A 24,996-nucleotide genomic window follows, 5' to 3' on the forward strand; every position below is an offset into this window, starting at 1 on the left:
CGAAAACCTTCCTTAGATAGTGAAATATTTATAAGAGTTAAAGTTAAAGACATTTATTGAATTGTGTGAAAGTGGTTTGATGAAATTAAGTTCTATAGGGGAGGTGGGGCTACTTTGAGCTATGAGGCTACATTGTTATACGACTTTTTCGTACATTTCTAATGGAAACTATTAGTTTTAACATGATGTAATTTGGATAAATAAAATAATTGGGTATTTAAATAAAATAATTGTAAGGATGAGCTTCATTTAGAAATAGGCGAAAAAATCGTAGAAGAAGTTAGCCCCACAGCTCAAAGAACCCTCACCTCCCCTATTATATTTGTGCTTAAGTTCAACAAACATTTGCCCTTTTTATTTATAAACTTTATTATATAATTTATAAAATCAATTGATCTGAAAAAGACATGATCCAGTTTCTGAATTTTGATACATCTGTAAATACTACATATTCATTGAGGTTACAAATATTAGTATTTTCAATATAAAGAGCTGTTGAAACAACACCCCTAAGTGTCCATCGACCCTTTCTTTGAAATAGGAGGGGTCCTCCTGAATCACCATTGCAGGGTCCTTCAGTACCATTGCGCCATCCTGCACAGAATGTTACTTCAGATATAAGTTTTGAAAAAACATCATTAGAATCAATGCATGCTTCATCAGACACCACAGGAACTTCTGCTTGTTTTGGCAATTCTGTGTAGAACTTTCCATTTTCATCTCGACCCCATCCAGCTGTTATTCCTACTTCTCCTACAATATTATCCTTGGAGTCGTTTTCAACCCACAAACACGCCGGCCGGACGTAGGTTGTAAAACGTACATTATCTGCTAACACTACAACTGCGATATCGGAATCAATTGAGGTACGTTTCCTATAATTCGGATGTATGTTGACACTTTTAGGATACAGAATTTCAGAACCTGTATCTTGAGGTCTCTTCAGATTATATTGTCCAAGAATAACTAAGACATCTTCTGTCTTGACTGGTCTATTGTGGATATCGAAGAAGCAATGGGCAGCAGTTACTACCAATTTATGTGATATAAGAGTAGCTCCACATCTGAATCCTAGTCTGATGTCACTATAAGAGTATACTGATACTAGCCATGGCCAGGTTCCTCTCTGGATCGTTGTTCCTCCATGGACCAGTGGAACAAAAAGATTACTCTTGTCTATTTTTCCGCAGCCAACATATTCACTGAAAGAAAATACAAGGCATTTTCAATTAACAAAAATTTAAACAATGTTACTAGAAATATTGAAGATAAAATATTCATATTTCGGAAATAGTTCCTAACAGATTAAATTTTTCAAATAAAAAATTATCTACCAAGAAGGGTGGCGATAAGATGCTATCGAAATATGCGTTTTAGCGGTAACTAAATTTAAACTATTTAAGGTAAAGTGCCCTCAAGTCGACCGGTTCCTCAATTCCACTGTTAGATTTATTTATTTAATTTATTTATATTTGCACTAATATTTGGCGTATGATCTAACATTAATAGGTCAATTATTCCATAAATAACTACGAATCAGTGACAATTTTATAGAAATTCACCATCAAACATTCAAATATTGACCACCGGTCGACTCGGGGGCACTTTACCTTATATTAAAAACATTTATTTATTAAAACACCATTTATTTATATAGTGTAGCTATTGAAAGAGAGAATTTGTCATATAAAAGTTAAATTAGGAAAAATAATGAAGGAAAATGTTATCCAAATCGATGGAATGTTACTTGCATATTATTAGATAGGGGAATGTTGGCATGGTTCGCACAGAGTGAACCTTCAAACAACGCAAATTTTCTCTTTATTTGCAAAGAGCTAGTTCGTCATTTCTTAGCTATAAGATATTTAATTATTAAGCTCATGAGACGAGATGAGAAATGGTAAGTCAGCTCTTTGCAAACAAGGAGAATATTCGTATCGTTTGAAGGTTCACTCTGCGAACCATGTCTACATTCCTCTACATTAATTAAATTTCAATATTTTGACGAAATTGCCTAGGGGTGTTCCCTGCCGAACAGGTCTTCCTTTGACCCTATATAATCAAAATAATGATTAGACTACATTCTCATCAGTTTTCTTCGAAACTATCTCTAAGATTAAACCGTGTTTGTCTAAGGCATTATAGCCGTTTAACTAAGTACCGTTTAACCGCTCCAGCCTATGCATTAACTAACACCATTAATACAAACACTCACCTGTCGTCGCTGCCCTGCGATAAAGAATTGTTTGCTCCTGGGAAACTAATGATGTGTTCGGATGTGAAACTTTGCTCCTTCGTAAAATCATTATATTCTAAATGCAATTTAACTAATTCCGGTTTCTTAGTTGTGAACTCCTTTGCTAAATGAGAAAAATGATCAGTTTAGTAAAAAAAAAAGAAAAAAAACAATAATAAATAAGTATCACCTGAATCATCACACAATAATTCATCATTTAAAACCAGTTTTGTGACGTCTGGCAATGGATTTTGAATCGGAAATTTAACTTCATAAACCAAATACCATTCATTTTCATATTCAAAATTTTTAACACGATGAAATGAAATAATTTTAAGTGAGCCCAAATATGTAGTATTTGATAACTTTGCTGTCGCAAAATCTACGTCTATTGTGATGTTGTGCAATCTATGGGCATAGGTTGTCCAGAGCCAACCCAATCCTACCCATTTAAGTTTTGGATTCACGTAGACATAATTGAAAGCTTTTAATCCAATTTCGGAACATGTTGGATGGTATATTCTCTGCGTTTTTACCGTTGATGCTACTACACTGTATATAAGAAAACTAATAACTAATTTCATTGAATCTTTGGAGAAAAACAAATGTCATACAGCGAACTCGAGCACCGATTCCTTACTGAACGCAAACAGCACATTAAATTCTTGCGAATTTTTCTTATACAAAGAAAAAACTTGTTCAACCTGTTCTAAAGTTTATAAATAGGGAATATAAAAAATAATGACGATCTTTGATGAAGTAATCGTATGGAATAACCCAAAACAATCATGGCATTGAGGTGATGCGGTTGTACGATGCGAGCATTTCTCATGCAAAACAGATCTGTGGTGACAGTGACTGAATAGAATCTGTTAATTTACACGAATATGTGGAGACTTTTCTTAGGGTCGAATGAACACCTCTTCGACAGGAAACCCCTATTGACACTTTTGTCAAAATGTTGAAATTAATTCAATGAATCTAATAAAATGTAAGTAATATGGTGTTTTTTCATTAATCTAGATTTTTCGATAAGGATAAATGTTCAAATTTCGTATTCCAAATGGTAAAGACTAGGTAGGGTGTCAATAGGTCCTGACACGAGTTCTTAAAATGTCAATAGGTGTTCGTTTCACCCTATATATATTGTAAATATATATTTAACTGAACTATAATATTAAGGTTTCCAAAATTATCTAAATTCGAAAATGAGATCAAGTCTTATTGTCAAAGATCTTTATTAATAAATTATTGTTATTTGCTTTATATAGAGATTGTAAATACTGCTATAATATTAAAAATATATAAAATCTAATTACCTAGGCCAATGACCACCAAACGAACTCATCATATTAGTTTTTATTTTTCTTTGACTTTATCAGTAGGGGGAAGTGTGGCACCTTTGAAAATGGGGCACTTTTAAAATTGGGATTTTTCACCTATTTTTAAATAAAATTGAGCCTTTGTGTAATTTTTTGTAATTGAGCCGTGATGTAATTTAGTTGCACAAATAGATTGAGAAGCTAAATTACATTATGATATGGCTCAGTTCCACTTAAACATAGGAGAAAAATCCCAATTTCAAAGGTGCCCCACTTTCAAAAGTGCCCCACTTCCCCCTATCTTTTTACATCAGTGCTCTTCACCTCTAAATCCGTCCCTAATGAATTTCTTGCTATTAAAATTTCATATTTTGAGATTTTAGAGTCATATCATTGTAAAGGTTTTTTTTATAATTTACATTACTTATGAAATAAGAAAAATTTGAGTAAATGATTTTGAGGGAGTCTCCTGTTATTTATCCTTTTATACTTTATTCCATACCCATTGTTTTGAGGCATATCAACAAATAGGTTATCAAAACTCTAATAGGCCTTGATAGCAGCACAGGATAAAATTCAGAAAGGCTGCCATTTAAAATAGAGCAAAAGTTTATATAAATTTGTATGTTGAAGCCGTCTTAATAGTCCGACATTCGGTTTGTCCGAGTTTTACCAATTTACCTTAGTCTAATAAATTTATGGCATCTTCACTGACGCGTTTTGTACTTACTTTTTGTAGGGTACATATTTTATCAGGTCCTTATCATCTCTTTTACGAATATGCTGCATACGCTTCATACATCCGATTGTATTTAATATTGAATCGCATGTTTACTTTTATGCACTTTAACGTAAATTAACCTGCAATCCAACTCAATAATTTTTATTATTAATCGTATTCAGACATTTTATTGTTATATTGCTATTTTAGTTATGCCCTAGACACACTTACGACTTAAGCCGAGAGACGACTTGGTGGAAAATGATGGAAATGTAGTTTAACCATTATTTCTACTATAATTACGCTAAGCCGTCTCTCGGCTATTCCTCAGGTCTGTCGAGGCCCTTATCTTATTTATCTTAAATTTTGTTCAACAAATTACATGGAAAGTCACATATTACTTATCATTTTACTTTACAATTACTTAGAGCTGCTTTCTTTAAATTCTAGTTTTATACTTTGTTTAGCAAATTCAGAAAGGTACTTAATGCTTAACATCAATATAATTGATTTTATCTGTTTTATTTGAAGTGTAGCCTTGCATTTATAAAAATGTCATCCTTCAAAAGGCTAAACTTTTTGAGCTTGGTTACCATATACTACATAATATACTGAGATTTTTTTTTAAATTATCCTTATTGAGTCAATGTAGACAATATACAGGGAATCCAGTCTGCACTATGCTAATCATATTATCTTAAATAGTTTCATCGGAAAAAGATGTAATCCAGTTCCGGAATTTTGCAACATCTGTGAACACTACATATTCATTGAGGTTGCACGTATTACTTCCATCCGTGGAAAGGGATGTTGAAACGACGCCCCTGAGTGTCCAATTGCCATTTCTTTCGAAAACAAAGGGACCTCCTGAGTCACCATTGCAGGGTCCTTCAGTGCCATTTCGCCATCCCCCACAAAAAGTTACTTCTGATGTGATCTTGGTGAAACCATTATTAGAACGTAAACATGTTTCATCAGATACCACAGGGAGATCGACTTGCTTTGGTAATTCTGTGAAGAAATTCCCATTCTCGTCTCTCCCCCAACCAGCTGTTGATCCAATTTTACCAATAATGCTTTTCTTGTTATCATCTTCACTCCACAAACATGCCGGTCGTATGTAAGTTGTAAAACGTACATTATCTGGTAATACCACAACAGCGATATCGGAATCAATGCGGTTACGTTTGCCATAACTGGGATGGATATTGACACTTTCGGGATACAAAATTTCTGTACCTTTGTCGTGAGGTCTTTTCAGATTATGCTGTCCTAGGATAACTATAACATCTTCTGTTTTAACTGGTCTATTGTAGATATCAAAAAAGCAGTGGGCAGCACTAACTATCAATTTATGTGATATGAGTGTTGCTCCACATCTAAAGCCCAATCTTAGTTTCGAGTAGGAGTAAACCGATACTAGCCATGGCCAGGATCCTCTTTGAATCGTTGTTCCTCCGAGGGCTAATGGTACGTAAATGTTAGACAGATCTGCTTGTCCACAGCCATCATATTCACTAGGAAAAAATAATAACTTTATTAAAAATTAGAAATTAAAATTCTCCTAAACGATTAATCTGGATCTTCCAATTCCAAGATTAATCTGATGAATAAACTAGTATGAATTGAATCGAGTTTCATAGTAAGCATAGCCATAGAAAAAATAAATGAACCACTATGGATCGCCAGCGATGTTTTGTATAAGAATATACATACACCAAGGAAAAAATCTCATGTGATCTAATATAAAAGTTACAACTTTTATTGGCCGTAATTTGGAAGCAAAGTATACATTAATGTCATTTTATATAATACATAACTTCAGCCGTTATAACTTATAGTTTTAAATCGAGCTTTTTTCCACTTTAACCTTTAAAGAACGATTAGAACACCGGTGTCCCAAAAAACAAAAAAATTCTACGGCCTTCTAAAGTTATATTTTCCTCTAAAAAATCAGTGATTTTTCTAACCCCCAATTTTGACCCTCTCGTTCTTAAAGCGTTAAATCGAGGTCACTTTGATAAGCGTTAAATGAATCATGTGCTTCAGGGGCTTCAGGTATTCTATGACTTTTTTAAATTAATATATATATTTTTTTAATATTATGATAGGGGAGAATGTAGTACATTTTAAATTGGGATTATTCTCTTATGTTTAAGTTGTACTGATCCATATCATAATGTACTTTAGCTTCTTAATCTGTTAGTGCATCTAAATTATATCACGATAAGGCTCAATTTTATTTGAAAATACGTGAAAAATCCCAATTTCAAAGGTGCCTCACTTTCAAAGATGTCCCACTTCCCCTTCTTGGAGAATTAGATTGGAGTTTTTTAAATTTAAAATATTTTAAATTTAAAGAAGAACTTACCTAATGAATTTATTGTCTACATTTTCTACCCATGCGTAATTTGTAGGTGCAGAAGTAGTAGGTTCAGGTTTTCTTACGAGTTCTGATGTAAATTTGTTTTCTTTTAAATAGTCGTTATATTGCAATCGTAACTTAACCAATTCGGGCATCTCATTTGTAAATTCTTTCTCTAGAATAAACACAAAACATGTTTAAGATATTTTAAAATTTATGCTGCAAATTTGATCTAACCTCTGTCTTCACAAATTGTTTCGCCATTTAAAACTACACCAGTGACCTCTGGTAATGGATTTTGAATCGGAAATTTAACTTCAAATATTAAATTCCATCGTTTGTCATCTGCATCAAGGTTTTTGACTCGATGAAACCATATAATTTTAAGTGAACCCAAGTACGTGGTGTCTGGTAACTTTACTGTTGCAAAATCTACGTCCATTGTGATGTTGTGCAATCTATCGGAATATGACGTCCAAAGCCATCCCATTCCAACCCACTGAGTTTTGGAATTCACATAAATGTATTTAAAACCCTTCTCACATACTGTATGATCTATTCTCTGTGATAGTACACTTAAAACCACTATATTAAACACAAGACAATTAATTATTATTTTCATTGAACAGAATTTTAAAGTGTGTAACATATAACAACTAAATCCAGCACAAATAAGCGACTGAACACAGACTATGGGAATATCACAATATGTACTCGTTATTTGACTACATTTCAAGCTTGTGGTTAAGTTTCCAACCAGTTCCAACATTTAAGCGCGTCATTATCAAAAAAAAAACTGGCTCTGTGCTAAGATGACTTTGAATAAAAGCAGCGATTTAAAACCTCTATAATTTGTGGATATGTCAAAATCTAGCTTGTACTGCATTTTAACGAATTTACCCAACACGTGATGTTGATTTATTTCAAATGCCAAATTTTGACGAAAATTTCTTACTTTATGCATAAACAAGGAAGTTTGTGATATAAGGATTTGACATTTGACCTTTGGCTGAGAACGAATTTAGAAGATCCCTAATCAAAATACAAATTTACTCAAGATTTACTGAAACATTTCTCAGATTAATCCACTTAATCCACAATTATTTTCACGAATTACACTATTCCACACTAGTAAAAACCTTTCTCGCTTACTAATTTAGCTCTGGTCTTTCCTATATTTTTGTTTTGGAAAAAGCACATTTTAATAGTGACGTAACAATTTTTTGCCGAAAAAAAAACTGTATATTAGCGCTTTGTAACAAAATTCCCAGCAGAAGTCTTCTTCTTATAACGTATATTTAATTTTTTTGCACAGCTACTAAAGAGAGAATAAACTTGAAAACAAAATATTTCATGGATTTTGTATTACAGTGTGATGGCCGCACTCCAGAGAGTCACAATTTGATATTTGATAAATTCCACGTTTTGAGACAAATGACATTTCTGCCATACGTCAGTTCATGTTCTATATCAGAGGCCAAACACGTGGAATCGTGTATTTAGAAATTTTTGAAAACTCAATGTTGGATACGTAGCAAGGTTTTAAATTTGGTTTGGTTCGGTCAGTTGGCACAGATAAGTAAAAATTGCGTCCGTTCTGCTTGAACAATTTTCAATGAATTTTATTTCACAATTACTATGATTTTTCAAAATCATTTTTAACACTCATAAAACGTCGATCAAAGAAAAATATAGTTGTTTTTCTCTCGAGTCCGTATTCTTCTTATGAATCCGGAAAAAATAAATTTAGAGCATTATCTAAAACAATTTGGGGTAGTCTGGGTCAATATGATAATGTCCTTCACTTATTCCTTCTAACTGGTAGCCAAGGTCAAATACCTCTATAATGCACATTTCTCAAACATATTGTATCAAAATTTGATTCATTTCAAAGGACTTAAAACTTCTTAAAATTTTGAATGAATCTAACAACTATGAAATGAATCAGAAATTCCATTTTTATTGAAAATTGAATTGTACAGGGGAAACTGGGGTAGTAGTAAACATGGAGTAGTTGTAAACATTGCACTGGTTTTTATGTCTACACTTACTTGGACTTATGTCGACCATTTCTTCAGTGAACAAGGATCTCTATACCATTTATGATTTATGATATGATTTTATGTTATGATATGATTTTATTTATGATATATGGGTTTCGTGCTCCGAAGTACAGTAGTTTTTTTTTTAATCGCAATGATTACAACTACGCCATGTTTCCCTAACTTAGATAAAAATATAAACAAATACGCTATTAGTGATAGTCTTTAGATGATTTCTTGCATGTTTTGATAGTGAACTCATACCAAATTTAAAGCTATAAAATTTTCATATTTTCATATTATTATTTAATTACATCAACTCATGCTGTTAAATAGTTTCATCAGAGAAAGATGTAATCCAGTTACGGAATTTTGCAACATCTGTGAACACTACATATTCATTGAGGTTGCACGTATTACTTCCATCCGTGGAAAGGGATGTTGAAACGACTCCCCTCAGTGTCCAATTGCCATTTCTTTCGAAAACGAAGGGACCTCCTGAGTCACCATTGCAGGGTCCTTCAGTGCCATTTCGCCAACCCCCACAAAAAGTTACTTCTGATGTGATCTTGGTGAAACCATTATTAGAACGTAAACACGTTTCATCAGATACCACAGGGAGATCGACTTGCTTTGGTAATTCTGTGAAGAAATTCCCATTCTCGTCTCTCCCCCAACCAGCTGTTGATCCAATTTTACCAATAATGCTTTTCTTGTTATCATCTTCACTCCACAAACATGCCGGTCGTATGTAAGTTGTAAAACGTACATTATCTGGTAATACCACAACGGCGATATCGGAATCAATACGATTGCGCTTCCCATAATTGGGATGGATGTTGATGCTTTCAGGATACAAAATTTCTGTACCTTTGTCATGAGGTCTTTTTAAATTGTGCTGTCCTAGGATAACTATAACATCTTCTATTTTAACTGGTCTATTGTAGATATCAAAAAAGCAGTGGGCAGCACTGACAATCAATTTGTGTGATATGAGTGTTGCTCCACATCTAAAGCCCAATCTTAGTTTCGAGTAGGAGTAAACTGATACTAGCCATGGCCAGGATCCTCTTTGAATCGTTGATCCTCCGAGGGCTAATGGTACGTAAATGTTAGACAGATCTGCTTGTCCACAGCCATCATATTGACTAGGAAGAAATAATAAGTTTCCTAGAAATTAGTACTATACTATTGTAATATTGTTATAATCAGACTATGAGGCCATTTACATCACCGCATTAGATTGGGATTTGTTTAATTTTGCTCGATAACGGCAAATCCAATACGACCGCTCGTATCGAATTGGATTGGATTCAAATTGTCCCAATTGTCCCAAACATTTTCGGAGCGCGCGAAACGAAATTCGGAGTTGCATTTGACGTTAAAACTAACCTCATAATTTGTGTTGTTTTGGAATAGAAGTCGCACAAAATAAAATTTTCAGGACTTTTTTTTTGTGTATTGTGCAAGGATATGGGCAACGACAAGTTTAAAAGAGATAGCAATGGAAGGAGACTAAGCTCCTATTCTAAATTTATCAGGAGAAGGAGGTTGTTGTAACGATAGACTCTAAAAAAAATCGCAACCAAGAAGTTTTTGCAGAGTTCCTTAAACAAGGATTTGAACGTAATGTTAAGCAAATTGTGTAGTTAAATTTAAGAATCTTAAGCAAAACAATCCAACTTAAAAATCGAAAATGTTATTTTTAACCTCACAAAAATAGCATCCCGCTAAAAATCCAATTCAATCTCAACAGTAGTATGATGTAAACAGACAAGATTGGATTCGGATTTTGGGACAATCCAATCTCAATCTAATGCGATGATGTAAATGGCTTCTATGTCATGTGAAATTATAACACTTGCTATAAATTTCAACTCTTAGATATATAAAATAGGGGAGAGCCGATGAGTTGAGATACTTTTTCTGTTTTGACTTTAAGATATTGCTTCCAAAACTTAGAAAATTACCGTAGATGCGGGTGACTTTGTCTTCCGTGTGTGACTTTGGTCCCCTACTATTCGTAAGACTTTCCTTAATTCTAATGTTTAAGAACGTCCCTCGACGATCAGACATGGTAGTTGCAACACAACTAGTTGCTAGAACTCGAAAGAGTCTACTTAATCCCTAACGCACAATAACTCAATTATTATTAGTATACTATTATAATTATATTATTATTATTATTATTATTATCTTAACCCTTTAAGAACAAGAGGGTCAAAAATTGGGGGGTAAGAAACAATCACTTTTTCTATTTCTTAAAGAAAAATATAACTTTAGAAGGCCATAGGAAAAAAAGAGACACCGGTATTCCAATCGTCCTTAAAAGGTTAAAACGGTTAAAAGAATTTACTAGCAAGAGCTTGCTATAATACTGAACATACAATAACTTTTTTTGAGTGCGAAAGAAATCTAGATCTAGTAATCTTGCTTACTCTCATAAGTAGTTTCTAACAAAAAAAAGATATTATGCAATAATATTCAAAGACTTAATCTTTTAGGGACGATTGAATCACCGATCACCCAAATATGATTTTTTTTGCTACGGGGCCTTCTAAAATTATATTTTGCTCTAAAAAGTCATAAAAAGTGATTTTTTCTGACTACTCATTTTGACCCTCTCGTCCTTAACACTTCGTAGAACCCTAACTAAAAGTGTCACGGAAGGACCAAGTGACAGCCGCTGCCATTTATCGGATTTTACAAAATATTTTGATATTTTTACTTATATTTTAATATTCGAAGCTTTAGTCAGTTCTTTTCTGGTGTCTGAATCAGAAATTTCACCTCCTTGGGTACTGTATCTAAAGATTTTTAACCATTCGATGTTTTCATCTTTATCAGAATCATGGAGTAAGGGAAAGTGGTCTGCCTTTGAATGCGGCAGCCTTTGAATGTTTCAATTTTTCTCTTATTTTTCAAAGCAAAAATTCTACTTTATGAACAATAGTTAATACTATTAACTATTTTCTATTAACTTCGCTTAACAAAATGGATTTTGAGCTTTGGGAAATAAGAGAAAAATTGAATAATTCCCAAAATTATTCATATTTCCCAATTCAATATTTCCCATAATTCTTCTCAATAATTTGCAAAAACACTTTCAATTTGTTGTTTTAAGGCTTTTATACATTAACAATCAAGAAAATTATATCTGCAGAACGTCAAACTCCCATATAAAATGCCTATGGCAGCAACTGCCACTTGGTCCTTCCGAGTGCAGTTTTTTGTTTTTGCAATATATTTACATTAATATTTAATTTTTATTAAAAAAATTTATCACGAAAAAATAGACAGATAAATTCTGCACGCATTCAATCGGGCTTCCAGGCGAAATGATATATTCTTCAATATAAAAAATAAAATTGAAAACTAAATTGGCAGCGGCTGCCACTAGGGTCCTTCCAAGTGTTAAAGCGTTAACATCTTTAGTTTCACAATAAGTGTATTAGACAGAAACTTAAGGAATAATGTTTGTGATCTAAAAGCTCACCTGACGTCATCATTTCCTATCTGTACGTGTACATAATTTGGTGATCCGACAAAAGTAGTAGGTTCGGGTTTTCTGACAAGTTCGGATGTAAATGTGTTTTCTTTCAAGTAGTCGTTGTATTCTAATCGTAACTTAACCAATTCGGGCTTCTGCTCTGTAAATTCTTTGTCTAAACAAAAAGAAACATAAGATTTTTTTAAACAGACTGAAACACATAGATAAAATATCATCTGATGTGACCTCTATCTTCACAAATGACGTCACCATTTAGAACTACACCAGTGACATCAGGCAGTGGATTTTGAATTGGAAATTTAACTTCGAATATTAAATTCCATCGCTTTGTGTCAGTATCAAGGCCTTTTAGGAGATGAAACCATATAATCTTAAGTGAACCCAAGTACGTGGTGTCTGGTAACTTTACTGTTGCAAAATCTACGTTCATTGTGATGTTGTGCAATTTACTCGATTCCGTAGTCCATAGCCATCCCATTCCAACCCACTGAGTTTTGGAATTCACATAAATGTATTTAAATCCCTTTCCACATACTGTATGATGTATTCTCTGTGATTTTGCACTAAATAGTACTACAAAAATTATGAGAAAACTATATATCAATTGCATTGAATTGAAGTTTTGGTTTCCCTAAATGCACGAATAGATACAACTCCCTCAAGCACACATCAGTGACTGAAGCTGAAAATTAGATTTATCCGTCTTCTGAGGACGAGTCTCGACTTCAATAAACTTCCCCAACCAGTTTTGAGGTTCACGTTTCTCTACTAAATACAGCAACAGAAGATAATTAACCCATTACATAATAATCCCGATAATCCCTCCAAAATCAAATCACTCTATACATTTCTTTTATTCTATTCTTTTCTTTTTAACTTCTTTAATATTAAAATTTGATGAAAAACCCCTTTGCACTCAATCTAGATTTTCATATCTATTTTCTAAGGTGAGATCCAGATAATCAAGTAAACAGCTCTTCATATCAAAATTCAACACTTTATGTACTGGACATACTTACGACTCAATGCTAAATGCGACTCAACTCGTTTAAAGCCAAATCAGCATCACCGATGTACACACAAATAGTTTAATGATACTAACTTGTAGAAAGTCACGTCTTTTTTGTGTATTTCTTATCCCAATATTTTTATTCTTAAAAATGGAGGGGCACGGAAAAGAAGCATACACATCACCTGGAAGGCGCTGCTGAGCGGTCTATGGACTTAGCACATTCTTCCAACACGGGATATACGACTTTGCAGCATGATTACACTGTAAAATATATATCCCGATACGATTAATAATAATACTACATAAGTTTAACAGGTGTACCGTTAAATTGTAAATCGTGTAATTTTAAATTGAAATAAGAGTATCATCATGAAAACATACAAAAGCGATGATTTAGAGTGCTAAGCCACTTTCTGTAATGTGTACTGAACTGATTTGGCTATAAATGCCTCTACATACGAGGAATTATTTAAAAAAATGTTTTTTTTTTAAATTCCTTTATCATTGTAAGCAAAAACGTTAATTTTGTTTTAAAAAAGCATTTTTTGACGATAATTGCTTATAGTGCGTATATACACTATAAAGGAGCTCAGTCGCAATTCGACTTAACTATAATTTCTTATTCAAATAATATTTTTTTGAAAGTCAGAGAATAAAAGGAATAAATCATTCAACAATATACTGATTTTTTAAAACCGAAAATATATTTCAGAATATTTACGTTTATATCAAGAATGTATTTGTTTATGTACAATATGTGATATATTATATATCAGTTTCACTAGTGAAAGATGTTACCCAATTTCTGAATTTTGCAACATCCGTAAACACTACATATTCATTGAGGTTACAGGTGTTACTTCCATCTGTTGAGAGGGATGTTGAAACCACACCGCGAAGTGTCCAACGTCCGCTTCTTTCAAAAACAAGAGGTCCTCCTGAATCACCATTGCAGGGTCCTTCAGTGCCATTACGCCATCCCGCACAAAAGGTCACTTCCGACGTTATCCTGGGGAAAGCTTCATGAGACCTTAAACATGTCTCATCTGACACCACAGGAAGCTCGATTTGCTTAGGCAATTCCGTGAAGAAATTTCCGTTTTCATCTCTTCCCCAACCAGCAGTAAGCCCTCTTTCACCAATAATGGTTTCCTTAGATTCGCCTTCATTCCACAAACATGCTGGTCGGATGTAGGCTGTGAATCGCACATTATCTGCTAATACCACAACAGCAATATCGGAATCTATGCTGTTCCTTTTTCGATAATCAGGATGTATATTGACACTTTCAGGATACATAATTTCAGATCCTGTATCTTGTGGTCTTTTCAGATTGTACTGTCCCAAAATAAGTAAAACATCTTCTGTCATAACTTTTCGATTGTAGATGTCAAAGAAGCAATGGGCAGCAGTAACAACCAATTTATGTGATATTAGGGTAGCTCCGCATCTGAAGCCAAGTCTAACTTTAGAATATGAGTATACTGATACAAGCCATGGCCAGGTTCCTCTCTGTATTGTCGTACCCTCAAGTACTAGTGGAACATAAATATTTGATAGGTCCACTTTTCCACAGCCAAGTGTGTCACTGCAATAAAAATTTCATTGAATATTAAATTAATATTATTTTTTTTTTAGATATTTAACAGATCCTATTGCCCAGCGCACAATAACTTTTGTTTTGTAAATATATTTGTATATGCTAGTCATCTCGCTCTCTCTCATAGGAAGTCATGAAAACATGTTTACAAACAAAAGTTATTGTGTATTGGTCATATCCAATTTATATATTCATGTGGGAACTTTATAGTACCTAAAGTTATAAAGTTTTTGAGAAAACAAAGTTATTAATATGACGAAATGCTTCACTAACACAGACTTGGAGATACAAGTAATTGTTCAGGTCTATAAAAACTGGTTTTACTGAAACTTGATTAATTTACAGCAAAAAGTTAGAATTAGGAAAACAACAACGAAGTTTAATATTAGCTGATGGAACATTTTGTTAAGTTTTTCTCTAATTTCAACGTGATTTTCTCTTAAAAAAAGGAATATTATAATACATTTCGACGGTTCCCTTCCATACTATTCTATCTCAGAATGACAACATTTCAGGAGAGCCATTTGAAGTTGGCGATTTCCTATGCTGCCCGTGTAATTTTTTTTCGAAAAAATTGAATATCTCGTTACCCGAATGCCGGATGACCACCAAATTTTCACCAGTTGTAGATCTCGGTCTCAGGAACAACATATCTCTCGGAGTAATATAATTCTAAGTCGACTTAGAATAGTATGGAATGGAGCCGTCGATTTATTTTAACAACCTATAAGTTAATAAAACCATAAAAATTACAAAAAAACTAAAACGAGTAACACCTTTTTAAAATTCGCTGTTGATATTTGATAGTACGTTTCTATTCCAGAAAAAAGTGTACAAATGACCAGTAAAAAATTAAATTTGGTCTTCAAAAAATTGAATTCAACCAGTAGGGAAGAGTGGAGCAGATTCAAGCTACTGAACCTTTATTCAAGATTCAAAAAGCCGAACAAATATAAACTAATTCAAAGTAAACCACCTTTAGTTTTCTTAAGTATTTTCTATGTGATAATATTGACCAGAATTTGTAATTATTTTTTATTTAAATAGTATGAATTTTCGAAAGAAAACTATGTGTTAACTACCCCATCCTCCGCTACTCAACTGAGAACTTAACCCTCTAACGGTGTTTTCTTTAATACGCGAAAAAAAAGTTCTAAAACAATGTTTTCTAGGATAATAATGATCCAATAAAAAAAACCATCCATTCTTCATTATCTCTTTTAGTTTAGGCGCTAGGTGAGAAAATATAAAAATTTTCTGAAACTCTTTTTGCTTCTAATATTCACATTTTTAGTTTTTTCAAATTTTTTAAATAAAACATACAAAGTAGAATGACATATCTTTCAGTAAAAAATAAATTTATTTTAGTCAGATATCTTTCAATCGGTATTTTTATGGAAATTGGAAATGAGTTTTTTTGAACAAATATTTTTTGTTGCTTTTTCTCTGACCTGTCACACAATACTGGGAATAGCAACAAAACGAAGAGTCAAAATGAGTTCAAACTTTCAAGAGATGTTTATGTTAGACATTATGCAATATGTTTGTGAAGAAAAGGATAAGAATTTTGATTTTATTAAATTTTCCTGACCTAAGAGGTATGCCGCATGCCGGAGCCGCCGGAGCCATAAACTTATAATTTTGTTCAAAACTTTTATCCGTTTACAATCACATAGGAGAAACTGGGGCACCACCGAACACCGGATATTACCTTTTACACGATACACCTTTTGCAGGGAAAATTTCATGAAACCAAAATTTGCATATCTTTGAGTCAAGTTTAATTTGAGCGCAAAAGAATGGGTTAGGCATTTAGGAATTTTGTAAAATGCATATTGAAACGTACTTTAGTTGGTCTTTGATAAAATATTCAGTTAAATAAATACACTAACCTTCCTTCACTGTACAATGGTCCAATATTATTTGTTGTAATAGGAGCAGGTTCAGGTTTTGTTGTTAATTCAGATGTATATGATTGTTCCTTTAAGTAGGCATTATACGTCAACCGTAATTTAACTAAATAAGGTTTCTCCGCATTATATTCCTTTTCTGTAAAATTACATTCCTTAAGATATTGTCTGTGTATTTAATTTTTTTTGTTACTCACCTGTATCGTCACAAAGGGTATCGCCATTTAGTACAACATGCGTAACTTCTGGTAATGGATTTTGAATTGGAAACATGACTTCATAAACTATATTCCATTGTTTTTCATCTGCAAGTTGTTTCAGAAGATGAAATCTAATGATCTTTAACGATCCCAAGAATGCTGTGTCTTCCAAAGCGGTGGTAGCAAAGTTTACGGCCATTGTTATATTGTGCCTCCTGAATCCTTGAGTAGTCCAAGCCCACCCAAGTCCCACCCAATTAAGTTTTGAGTTTACGTAAATGTATTTAAATCCATTTGTACATTTTTCGTGTGATATTCTCTGTGCACACACAGTTAGAATTATACTACAGAACAAGAAACAACTAATTAATTTCATTGAATATAATCTTTGAGTCAACCAAATTTTGCTTATAATACGCTCAAGCACCTATGTATGACTGAAAAGAAATAAACACAGATTATATTGTTTACCGCATCTCTGGGAAAACACCTAAAAGCAGTATACCAACCAGTTTCGAGGTTAACGTTCCACGGGGAAGCACATCTCGTGATGATGTAGTTTGACGACTCTGGTAATATTTTCCCCATTTTTCAATTACTAACTGTCAAAAAAAACTGTGTGTGTTATGCGAATTCTTCCCAACAAGACGTCCTTCAATCTTAAATGTCTCAAGATCAGCATTTAAAATATTTTCATTGATCTGTTGTTATTCTTACAATTACGATTTTATGCTAAAATTAGTGAGTATATTCATTGGGGGGTTCTTTATTCATTACGCTGGTATACCTACTATATAATTAGGAATACTGTGTAATACTTATACAAAGGCAGATACAGCTATGATAATCCCATAATATTCTGTAGTGATATTGTGAATCACTTATATTTGTAAGTTCAGTAATTTTACAGCCTGCGCTGGAAGACTTTTATTCATAAGAAAATTTCACCTAAACGTATGATACTGTTAAATCCTGTTTCCTGATATTCCAAAATAATGATTTTGTTTAAGCCAAGGTTTAAGCCTTATAACTAAACTTTTCCTACTGTTAAACAGTTAATTTCTGGTAAACTTTTACGTTATTGTATTTATTATCAGTATTTATCAGTTATCAGAATTTGGTTCTTATGTCTAAATCATAAGGAATATTATTATAAATTCACTTCATCTGAAAAAGATGTAATCCAGCTACGGAATTTTGCAACATCTGTCATCACAACGTATTCATTGAGGTTACATGTGTTACTTCCATCAGTTGAAAGAGATGTAGAAACCACCCCTCTAAGTGTCCAACGTCCCATTCTTTCGAAAACAAGAGGTCCTCCTGAATCACCATTGCAAGGTCCTTCAAGACCATTGCGCCATCCGGCACAAAAGGTTGCTTCCGATGTGATTTTAGGGAATACTTCATGAGACCTTAAGCATGCATCATCCGACACCACAGGAAGCTCGACTTGTTTGGGCAATTCTGTATAGAAATTTCCCTTTTCATCCCTTCCCCAACCAGCTGTTAAGCCTTTTTGGTCAACAATATTTTTAAGATCATCATCTTCATTCCACAAACATGCCGGCCGAATATATGTCGTAAAACTTACGGGCTGTGGTAACACTACAACGGCGATGTCGGAATCAATAGTACTGCGTTTTTGATAATCAGGATGTACGTTAATGCTTTCAGGAGACAAAATTTGTGTTCCTGTATCTTGGGGTCTCTTCAGATTATATTGTCCCAGTATGATTATGACATCTTCTTTTTTTATTTGTTGATTGTTGATGTCAAAGAAGCAATGGGCAGCTGTGACCACTAATTTTTGCGATATAAGTGTAGCTCCGCATCTGAAGCCCAGTCTGAGTTTATTATAGGAATATATTGATACTAGCCATGGCCAGGTTCCTCTCTGAATCGTTGTTCCATCGAGTATTAGTGGAACGTAAATATTTGATTGGTCCACCTTTCCACAGCCAACTGAGTTACTGCAACAAAATGATTATTTAAAATATTTTTAATTAGATTAATAAATAAAATAATGGACCATAATATTTTAGCGAAATCTTTATGCTCAAACTACAATAACTTTTGCTTTGTATATATTTTTTCATAACTGTCTATAAATACGAGATGATTAGATCTAGACTTCTATAACCTATTACGGTCATTGAAATGTAAAAAAAATAGTTACAAAACAAAAATTATTGTACTCTTCAATATTTTTTGTGAAAATTACATCCATAATCTAATTTTAATAAGTCAGCTTGTATTTTCTATTTATAACTTTTGTTAATCCATTTTTGAATTTTTTTATAATTCCAAAATAAAGGGAAGTAAAGTATTTCACTGTGCAATAATATCACTAATCTCAAAAAACTTTTACTCACAAAGTTTTATTTTATGGTAACGGAGGATATCAGAAAAGGTTACAGCAAATTGGATCGTGAAAGTTATGTCTATATTTTTATTCATTTTAAAATGCACTAAGATTGAAAAAGTCACTTGGTATTAAAAAAATTACATTTCGAACTTAAGACTTTGGTGCTTGCATGCAAGTGTGCCGGAATTTGGCACACTTACCACATGGTAATCAACTTACCTATCATCAGTATACTGAAGTGGACCATGGACGGTTTCTGTGGCAGGTGTTGTAGTTTCATCATATTTCTTAACTAATTTGGATGTGAACATTTGTTCCTTTCGATAATCGTTATATCGTAGATTCAAAGTCACTAAATCTGGTTTTGGATCAGCAAATTCCTTAGCTGTAAAATAAAATCGTACAACCATTTATTTATAAGTGTTTTTTTCAATATTAAACTGAAAAATATCCTTATGAATTTAACTTACCGCGATCTTCACAAATAGTTTCACCGTTTAAAGCAATCCATGTGACATCAGGCAATGGATCTTGGATTGGAAATCTTAATTCATAAATTATATTCCATCGTTTTTCATCAGATTTCAGAGTCTTAAGACGATGAAAGGCTAAGATCTTTAATGACCCTAAATTGTCAGTATTTGGTAGCGGTGCTGTCGCAAAATTCAAGTCAATTGTAACGTTGTGTAGTCTGCTAGTTGTCGTGGTCCAAGCCCAACCAATGCCTACCCACTGCAGTTTGGTATTTATATAGATATATTTAAATCCTCCTGTACAATTTGGATGAGGTACCCTCTGGGATTGTACGAAATGTACACCGAGGATACCACTAAAAATTACTATAGCAATAATAGATTTCATTTATAATTGATATTTATAAAGCAAGAAAAATTGTGTCTTCAAACTCAACCACAAATACGTGACTAACAAATGAAACTGGGTAGCCTCAACACGAAGCTTTATTTTAGTGATGTATAACTCGGAGATTCTTCCCCAACAAGTTTTTTCTTGCAATTTGCCAGTGAAAAAACCCAAGACGATAGTGATGCCATGTAAATCTGGTGAGATTCTCGTCGTTGTATTTTCCATGTTTTCAAAAAGAAAAAAGTGGTCAAAATAAACCCGTTCGCTTTGTGGCGAACTTGCCCCACCAATACGACGTCCTTCAACTCAAACACCTTTTTAGAAGACTCACATAAGCTCAGTTACTATTTTGCTCTTCGATTATTACAATCAATTTCCTTCTCAGTTCAACACAAAGCTTTTCCCTAAAGCTCCAAGCTATAATGTTTAGTAGAGTAGTTGCTGTGGTTTTAGCTTTCGCAATTGTGATCATTGTTCAGGACACCGGATATGTGAATAGCGCAGTACTTCGGGCCTCTTTCACAGACGATGACGATAACTCCACGCAGGAACATGAAAGTTGTCGAATTGTGGATAAAGTCTTAAAACACGCCGAAGAATGGACTCATCCCGAAACCTGTACAGTTTTCTTTTGCTATGAAGGATTGCTCCTGGATGTCGATTTCTGTGATGAACTAGAGATGAAAAAACCCAATTGCTTCATTGTCCCAATAAGACCTAATGTAGAATTTCCACATTGTTGTCCGAAAGTTGTATGTGATTGAGTAAAATAACATAAAGTATAGAAATTTTTTTGTGACTTTTAATGTGGGAAATCCACTCATTATTTTAAATTCGATCCCCAAACAAAAAAGGGTGGCAAAGCGTTCCTGCTTTGCTGAATGCTTGAATCTAAAACTATGCTATGCTACTATACCCCAAAAGTGGTTTCAAATGGAACAGCATTGTGTTTACGAGAGAAGTTCAACCATTTCGGCAACAAAATTTATGTGACAAAATTTTACGAACATTTTTCTGTATGTTATGTATATGAACATTTACAAACAAATGTTTGTAAAAGAACAAAATATGCTCGTCATGTGATCATGCTATGAACATTATTTGTTAAAACAATACAAACTTTTTAGTGGATTATACAATTTATGAGCATTTTGAACATGTTTCGTACATGTCTGGCATATATAACCTGAGAAAGAGCTTTTCCACCTTTTCCACCGTTTTGCTCTAGAGGCTGGTCACCAACGCTAAGACGGCGGTGGACGCTAAAAACTACGTAGATTATCTATCTATCTATGTAAGGGGATCTCGAGTGTATCTTTATAAATAAATAAAAATAAATAAATAAACAACATTTTGTAAGTCACCGATGGGAATTCACAATCTTGTTTTTGTGTGTATTTTAACTGTTCAAAGTCCACGAGAGAGCTGTCCACAACTACGATGATTAACTAACGGATGGAGCATTTTAATTCACAAATGGTACATTTTTCTTAAATTCTTTATAATTTTTAAGCCTTAGATCCCACAAAAATAAATATAACACGAAATAGTAGCCACACATACAGAGTATATATTTTTATTGCATTTAAAATTTTACTGGTGTTACAGATAGAATATTTTTCAGAAAAATTCAAAAAATTGCGAATTTTACGTCTTTTTCATAAAGGTTTTAGAAACTATTATCCTCGTGCAATCATTATAAAATTTGTGCTAATAACAACACTAGATACTCTTTCATTTGGTAAAAGTTTTAAAATGATTGCATTTGGTTTTATACGAAAACTAAGAAAAAACACTTAAGAAAAAATATACCACATTTTTGTACGAAAAATGTATGAGAATGCTCTGCCCTGGTCCACAATCATCTTCTTTTAATTCTCCCCGTCCTGGCTACCAAACGGTGAGAGATATTGACTTCCGGTCTTCGGTGACCCCCTCCACAAGTCAATATTCTCTAGAGAAATAACTTGATTAAATTACCTCCCCAGACCTTCAAACCTTTCCCAAACTATCCAAGTTCTTTTTTGCCTTATCTTAAAATTGGCCTAAACGATTTAGTTCATTTTTGGATATGTCTTGGAATTAGTCCAGCTGAACATGTCGACGTTGACACCTATCGCCAGAAAAATCACCATCTTGGATTATTCTAGGTTAAAGTTTAACCACCCTGGAGGGCCTAATTTTTAACGGATTTGATTAAATGTGGACTTTTTGAAAGGTCTTGTAGTTTTGAACGCGACTGCATCGATTTAGTTCGGTGATGGATTGATAAAGTAACGGTAATGGCTTTATTTTAAAAATACTGTTTTTCGCATTTTTTCAGTCTTTTGGCACATATAAAATTCAAACGGTAGGAGATATCGACTTCCGGTTTTCAATAACCTTATACTAAAATGACATAATCTTGAGACTAAGCTATTTATTTTGTCCCTCTCTCCCAAGGTCAAAGGGCCTAATCTTAAAGAGTTTTGGTCAATCAACTAATTAAAATATTTTTTTTTTAATATCCCCTTCACAAACAATTTTATATTTCAATTTGGTTTTAAGATAATTTGTAAACAAATTTAAAACGAACTTAATCTTAAGCACCCAAAAACCTTACGAAAAGAATATAAGGCAGAGCCAGCAAAGCTACTTCGGGAATTCAAGCAGCTCGCAAAACCTCGGATGATTTGCCACCCTTTTTTATTATATTTACTAGTTCACGACCGATTTAAAAATCACATAAAAAGTAGCTTGAAACGAATTTCGTATAAAAATTAATTATTGATCCATCACCATCTTATAACTCTTACAACTGGTCCAAGCCTTAACAGGGGATTCCAATAAAATAAAAGAATAAAATAAATTTATAAATTTCAGGGACAAGGAGGACAAGCTTTTATGCAATAAACGGACATTAGAAATTAAGGATTGACTCCAAAGTTTCATATGATTTCAGGACACACTATTTCGATTTTGGTAACGTTTTACTGACTCCTTAAAAAATGCTCTTACTTATTTCCGAATTACTTCTTTTAATAGGAGGAAGTGGGGCACTTTTGAATTGGGGTACCTTTGAAATTGGGCTTTTTCTCCTATTTTTAAAAGGAATTGAAGTTTATCATAATGTACTTTAGGTTTACAATTAGTTTGTGAAGCTAAATTTTATCATGATAAGTTTCAGTTCCTTTTCAAAATAGAAGAAAAATGTCAAAATTTAAAGCTGCTTTAATTAAAAGTGCCCCATTTCCCCTTATAAATATTGCATCTCAGTCAACATGTAAAGACAATAAAAGAAAACTCGAGTTATTCATTTTTCTCTGCACGACTTTCTAAAATTATCTTGCGTCTATCAAAAAATTCTAAACATTGAAATTAAATCTCTCGAAATATATTTCACTTTCTCACAATTTTCAATTGTATAAATAAAATTTCTTAAATGTACATTTGAGTCTAAATTAGGATGACTTATGACTTTTGAAGGACTTTATCCAGTCTAAAAATGGAACAACATCGGTGAATACGATATATTCACTCTGATCACATGAAGAAGATCTTTTATTTGATAATATTGACGTCGAAATAATTCCCCTGATTGTCCATTTGTCATCTTTGTAAAACATTAGACCTCCACCGGAATCTCCGTTGCAGGGACCATCATTTCCATTGCGCCATCCTGCACAAAATGTTGCTTCAGAGATAATATCAGAGAAGGCATCATGAGATCTCAAGCATGTCTCATCGGATACTACGGGAATTTCTGCTTTTCTGGGCAAGTCTGTGAAGAAATTCCCAAGTTCATCTCGGCCCCAACCAGCTATGACTCCATTATGTCCTACAATGCTCTTCTTAGGAGAAGGTTTCTTCCATAAACATGCTGGTCGGATATAGTTGGTAAATTGTACAGGTTCTGTTAACTCGACAATGGCAATGTCTGAATCAATGTCGTTTCCCTTCTGATAATTCGGATGAATATTTACTCTCTTAGGATATCTAATTTCTGTTCCTTGATCTTGAGGTTTTTTAAGATTGTACTGTCCTAGAATAACAACATTACTGGACTTATTTATTTGATGGTTGTTATCAAAGAAGCAATGTGCGGCTGTTAGAACAAGTTTATCTGAAATGAGCGTTGCTCCACATTGAAATCCAAGTTTTTCACCATTGTACGCATAAATTGATGCTAGCCATGGCCAACCACCTCTGGGAAGGATCTTCTCGTCAGTGATCACGGGATCTATGTTGTCAAGTGGTCCTATTCTACCACAATCAATAGGTTCCCTAGAATTTATTTTAAATTGTGAGATATTTTGGGCATTTTTTACTTTACCAGTGCTTTTTGTTATGATTATTGTACATAACATCTAGCTCATAAATATTTTTTGGATGCTTTTCCCTCAGGAACTATGACTAACATTAATAGAGAGTTTGCAGCATAATAGGAAATATTTTGGTAAAATTTCGTCAGCAAAGATAAAATTCGGTCACTTTATAAATATAACGAAAAAAATTCAAATGTTAAAAAAATTATAAAATATTCTTTGTAAAACGGAAATTAGGAAACAATGAAGCGTCCTTGCATTTTAGATATGATTTAAAAGTATTTACGGAATTTACTTATTTTATATTATGTACTGACAACAAAATTTTACTAACCGAAAATTGATTTTTTCTGACTATTTTGGAGTATTTATTGCTCAATTTGATTTTTTACTATCCAAAACAAAATTTAGTAAAAGAATCTCGGAAAGATGATGTTCCCGGGCAGTTAGTGTACTAATAATAATAGGCAAAAAAATGAGCAGTAAAAAAAATCAAATTTGGTAAGTAAAAATTAAATTTAGTTAGTCATGTCTCCGGCAC

General features: G+C 33.2%; 6 protein-coding genes across 8 annotated transcripts in view; all 6 read right to left on the minus strand.

Annotated features, from left to right (window-relative positions):
• Positions 1 to 328: 328 nt before the first annotated feature.
• LOC129810421 (serine protease gd-like) lies at positions 329 to 2,892 on the minus strand. Its single transcript, XM_055860887.1, has 3 exons — positions 2,427 to 2,892; positions 2,216 to 2,360; positions 329 to 1,202 (listed from the first exon to the last, which is right to left on the minus strand). Exons 1-3 carry the CDS (start codon positions 2,818 to 2,820, stop codon positions 380 to 382), a joined length of 1,362 nt encoding a protein of 453 aa, XP_055716862.1. The 5' UTR covers positions 2,821 to 2,892; the 3' UTR covers positions 329 to 379.
• A 1,546-nt stretch (positions 2,893 to 4,438) lies between these two features.
• On the minus strand, positions 4,439 to 8,187 carry LOC129810419 (serine protease gd-like). 2 transcript variants are annotated; one of them, XM_055860883.1, is made up of 3 exons: positions 6,882 to 8,187; positions 6,651 to 6,819; positions 4,439 to 5,796 (listed from the first exon to the last, which is right to left on the minus strand). In XM_055860883.1, the coding sequence occupies exons 1-3, from the start codon at positions 7,411 to 7,413 to the stop codon at positions 4,977 to 4,979; spliced, it is 1,521 nt and encodes a 506-aa protein (XP_055716858.1). In that variant the 5' UTR covers positions 7,414 to 8,187; the 3' UTR covers positions 4,439 to 4,976. The 2 variants fall into 2 exon arrangements, with proteins under 2 accessions (XP_055716858.1, XP_055716859.1); XM_055860884.1 differs by lacking the exon at positions 6,882 to 8,187 and having other exon boundaries at positions 6,651 to 6,881.
• Positions 8,188 to 8,239: 52 nt separating this feature from the next.
• Positions 8,240 to 13,276, minus strand: LOC129810424 (serine protease gd-like). The gene is made up of 3 exons (XM_055860891.1): positions 12,423 to 13,276; positions 12,183 to 12,351; positions 8,240 to 9,834 (listed from the first exon to the last, which is right to left on the minus strand). The coding sequence occupies exons 1-3, from the start codon at positions 12,805 to 12,807 to the stop codon at positions 9,015 to 9,017; spliced, it is 1,374 nt and encodes a 457-aa protein (XP_055716866.1). The 5' UTR covers positions 12,808 to 13,276; the 3' UTR covers positions 8,240 to 9,014.
• A 615-nt stretch (positions 13,277 to 13,891) lies between these two features.
• On the minus strand, positions 13,892 to 17,542 carry LOC129810422 (serine protease gd-like). Of its 2 annotated transcripts, XM_055860888.1 has the most exons (4): positions 17,429 to 17,542; positions 16,917 to 17,356; positions 16,702 to 16,858; positions 13,892 to 14,797 (listed from the first exon to the last, which is right to left on the minus strand). In XM_055860888.1, the coding sequence occupies exons 2-4, from the start codon at positions 17,293 to 17,295 to the stop codon at positions 13,975 to 13,977; spliced, it is 1,359 nt and encodes a 452-aa protein (XP_055716863.1). In that variant the 5' UTR covers positions 17,296 to 17,356; positions 17,429 to 17,542; the 3' UTR covers positions 13,892 to 13,974. The 2 variants fall into 2 exon arrangements, with proteins under 2 accessions (XP_055716863.1, XP_055716864.1); XM_055860889.1 differs by lacking the exon at positions 17,429 to 17,542 and having other exon boundaries at positions 16,917 to 17,417.
• A 55-nt stretch (positions 17,543 to 17,597) lies between these two features.
• On the minus strand, positions 17,598 to 20,365 carry LOC129810420 (chymotrypsin-like protease CTRL-1). Its single transcript, XM_055860885.1, has 3 exons — positions 19,758 to 20,365; positions 19,507 to 19,672; positions 17,598 to 18,892 (listed from the first exon to the last, which is right to left on the minus strand). The coding sequence occupies exons 1-3, from the start codon at positions 20,146 to 20,148 to the stop codon at positions 18,070 to 18,072; spliced, it is 1,380 nt and encodes a 459-aa protein (XP_055716860.1). The 5' UTR covers positions 20,149 to 20,365; the 3' UTR covers positions 17,598 to 18,069.
• Positions 20,366 to 23,591: 3,226 nt separating this feature from the next.
• Positions 23,592 to 24,996, minus strand: part of LOC129807469 (uncharacterized) — a 30,224-nt gene continuing 28,819 nt past the window's right edge. Inside the window, exon 12 of the mRNA XM_055856797.1 lies at positions 23,592 to 24,414. Within this exon, the coding sequence (XP_055712772.1) occupies positions 23,592 to 24,414 (823 nt within the window). The remainder of the gene's footprint in view (positions 24,415 to 24,996) is intronic.

This window comes from Phlebotomus papatasi, chromosome 1 (assembly GCF_024763615.1).
Source record: "Phlebotomus papatasi isolate M1 chromosome 1, Ppap_2.1, whole genome shotgun sequence".
Taxonomy (NCBI): Eukaryota; Metazoa; Arthropoda; class Insecta; order Diptera; family Psychodidae; genus Phlebotomus; species Phlebotomus papatasi.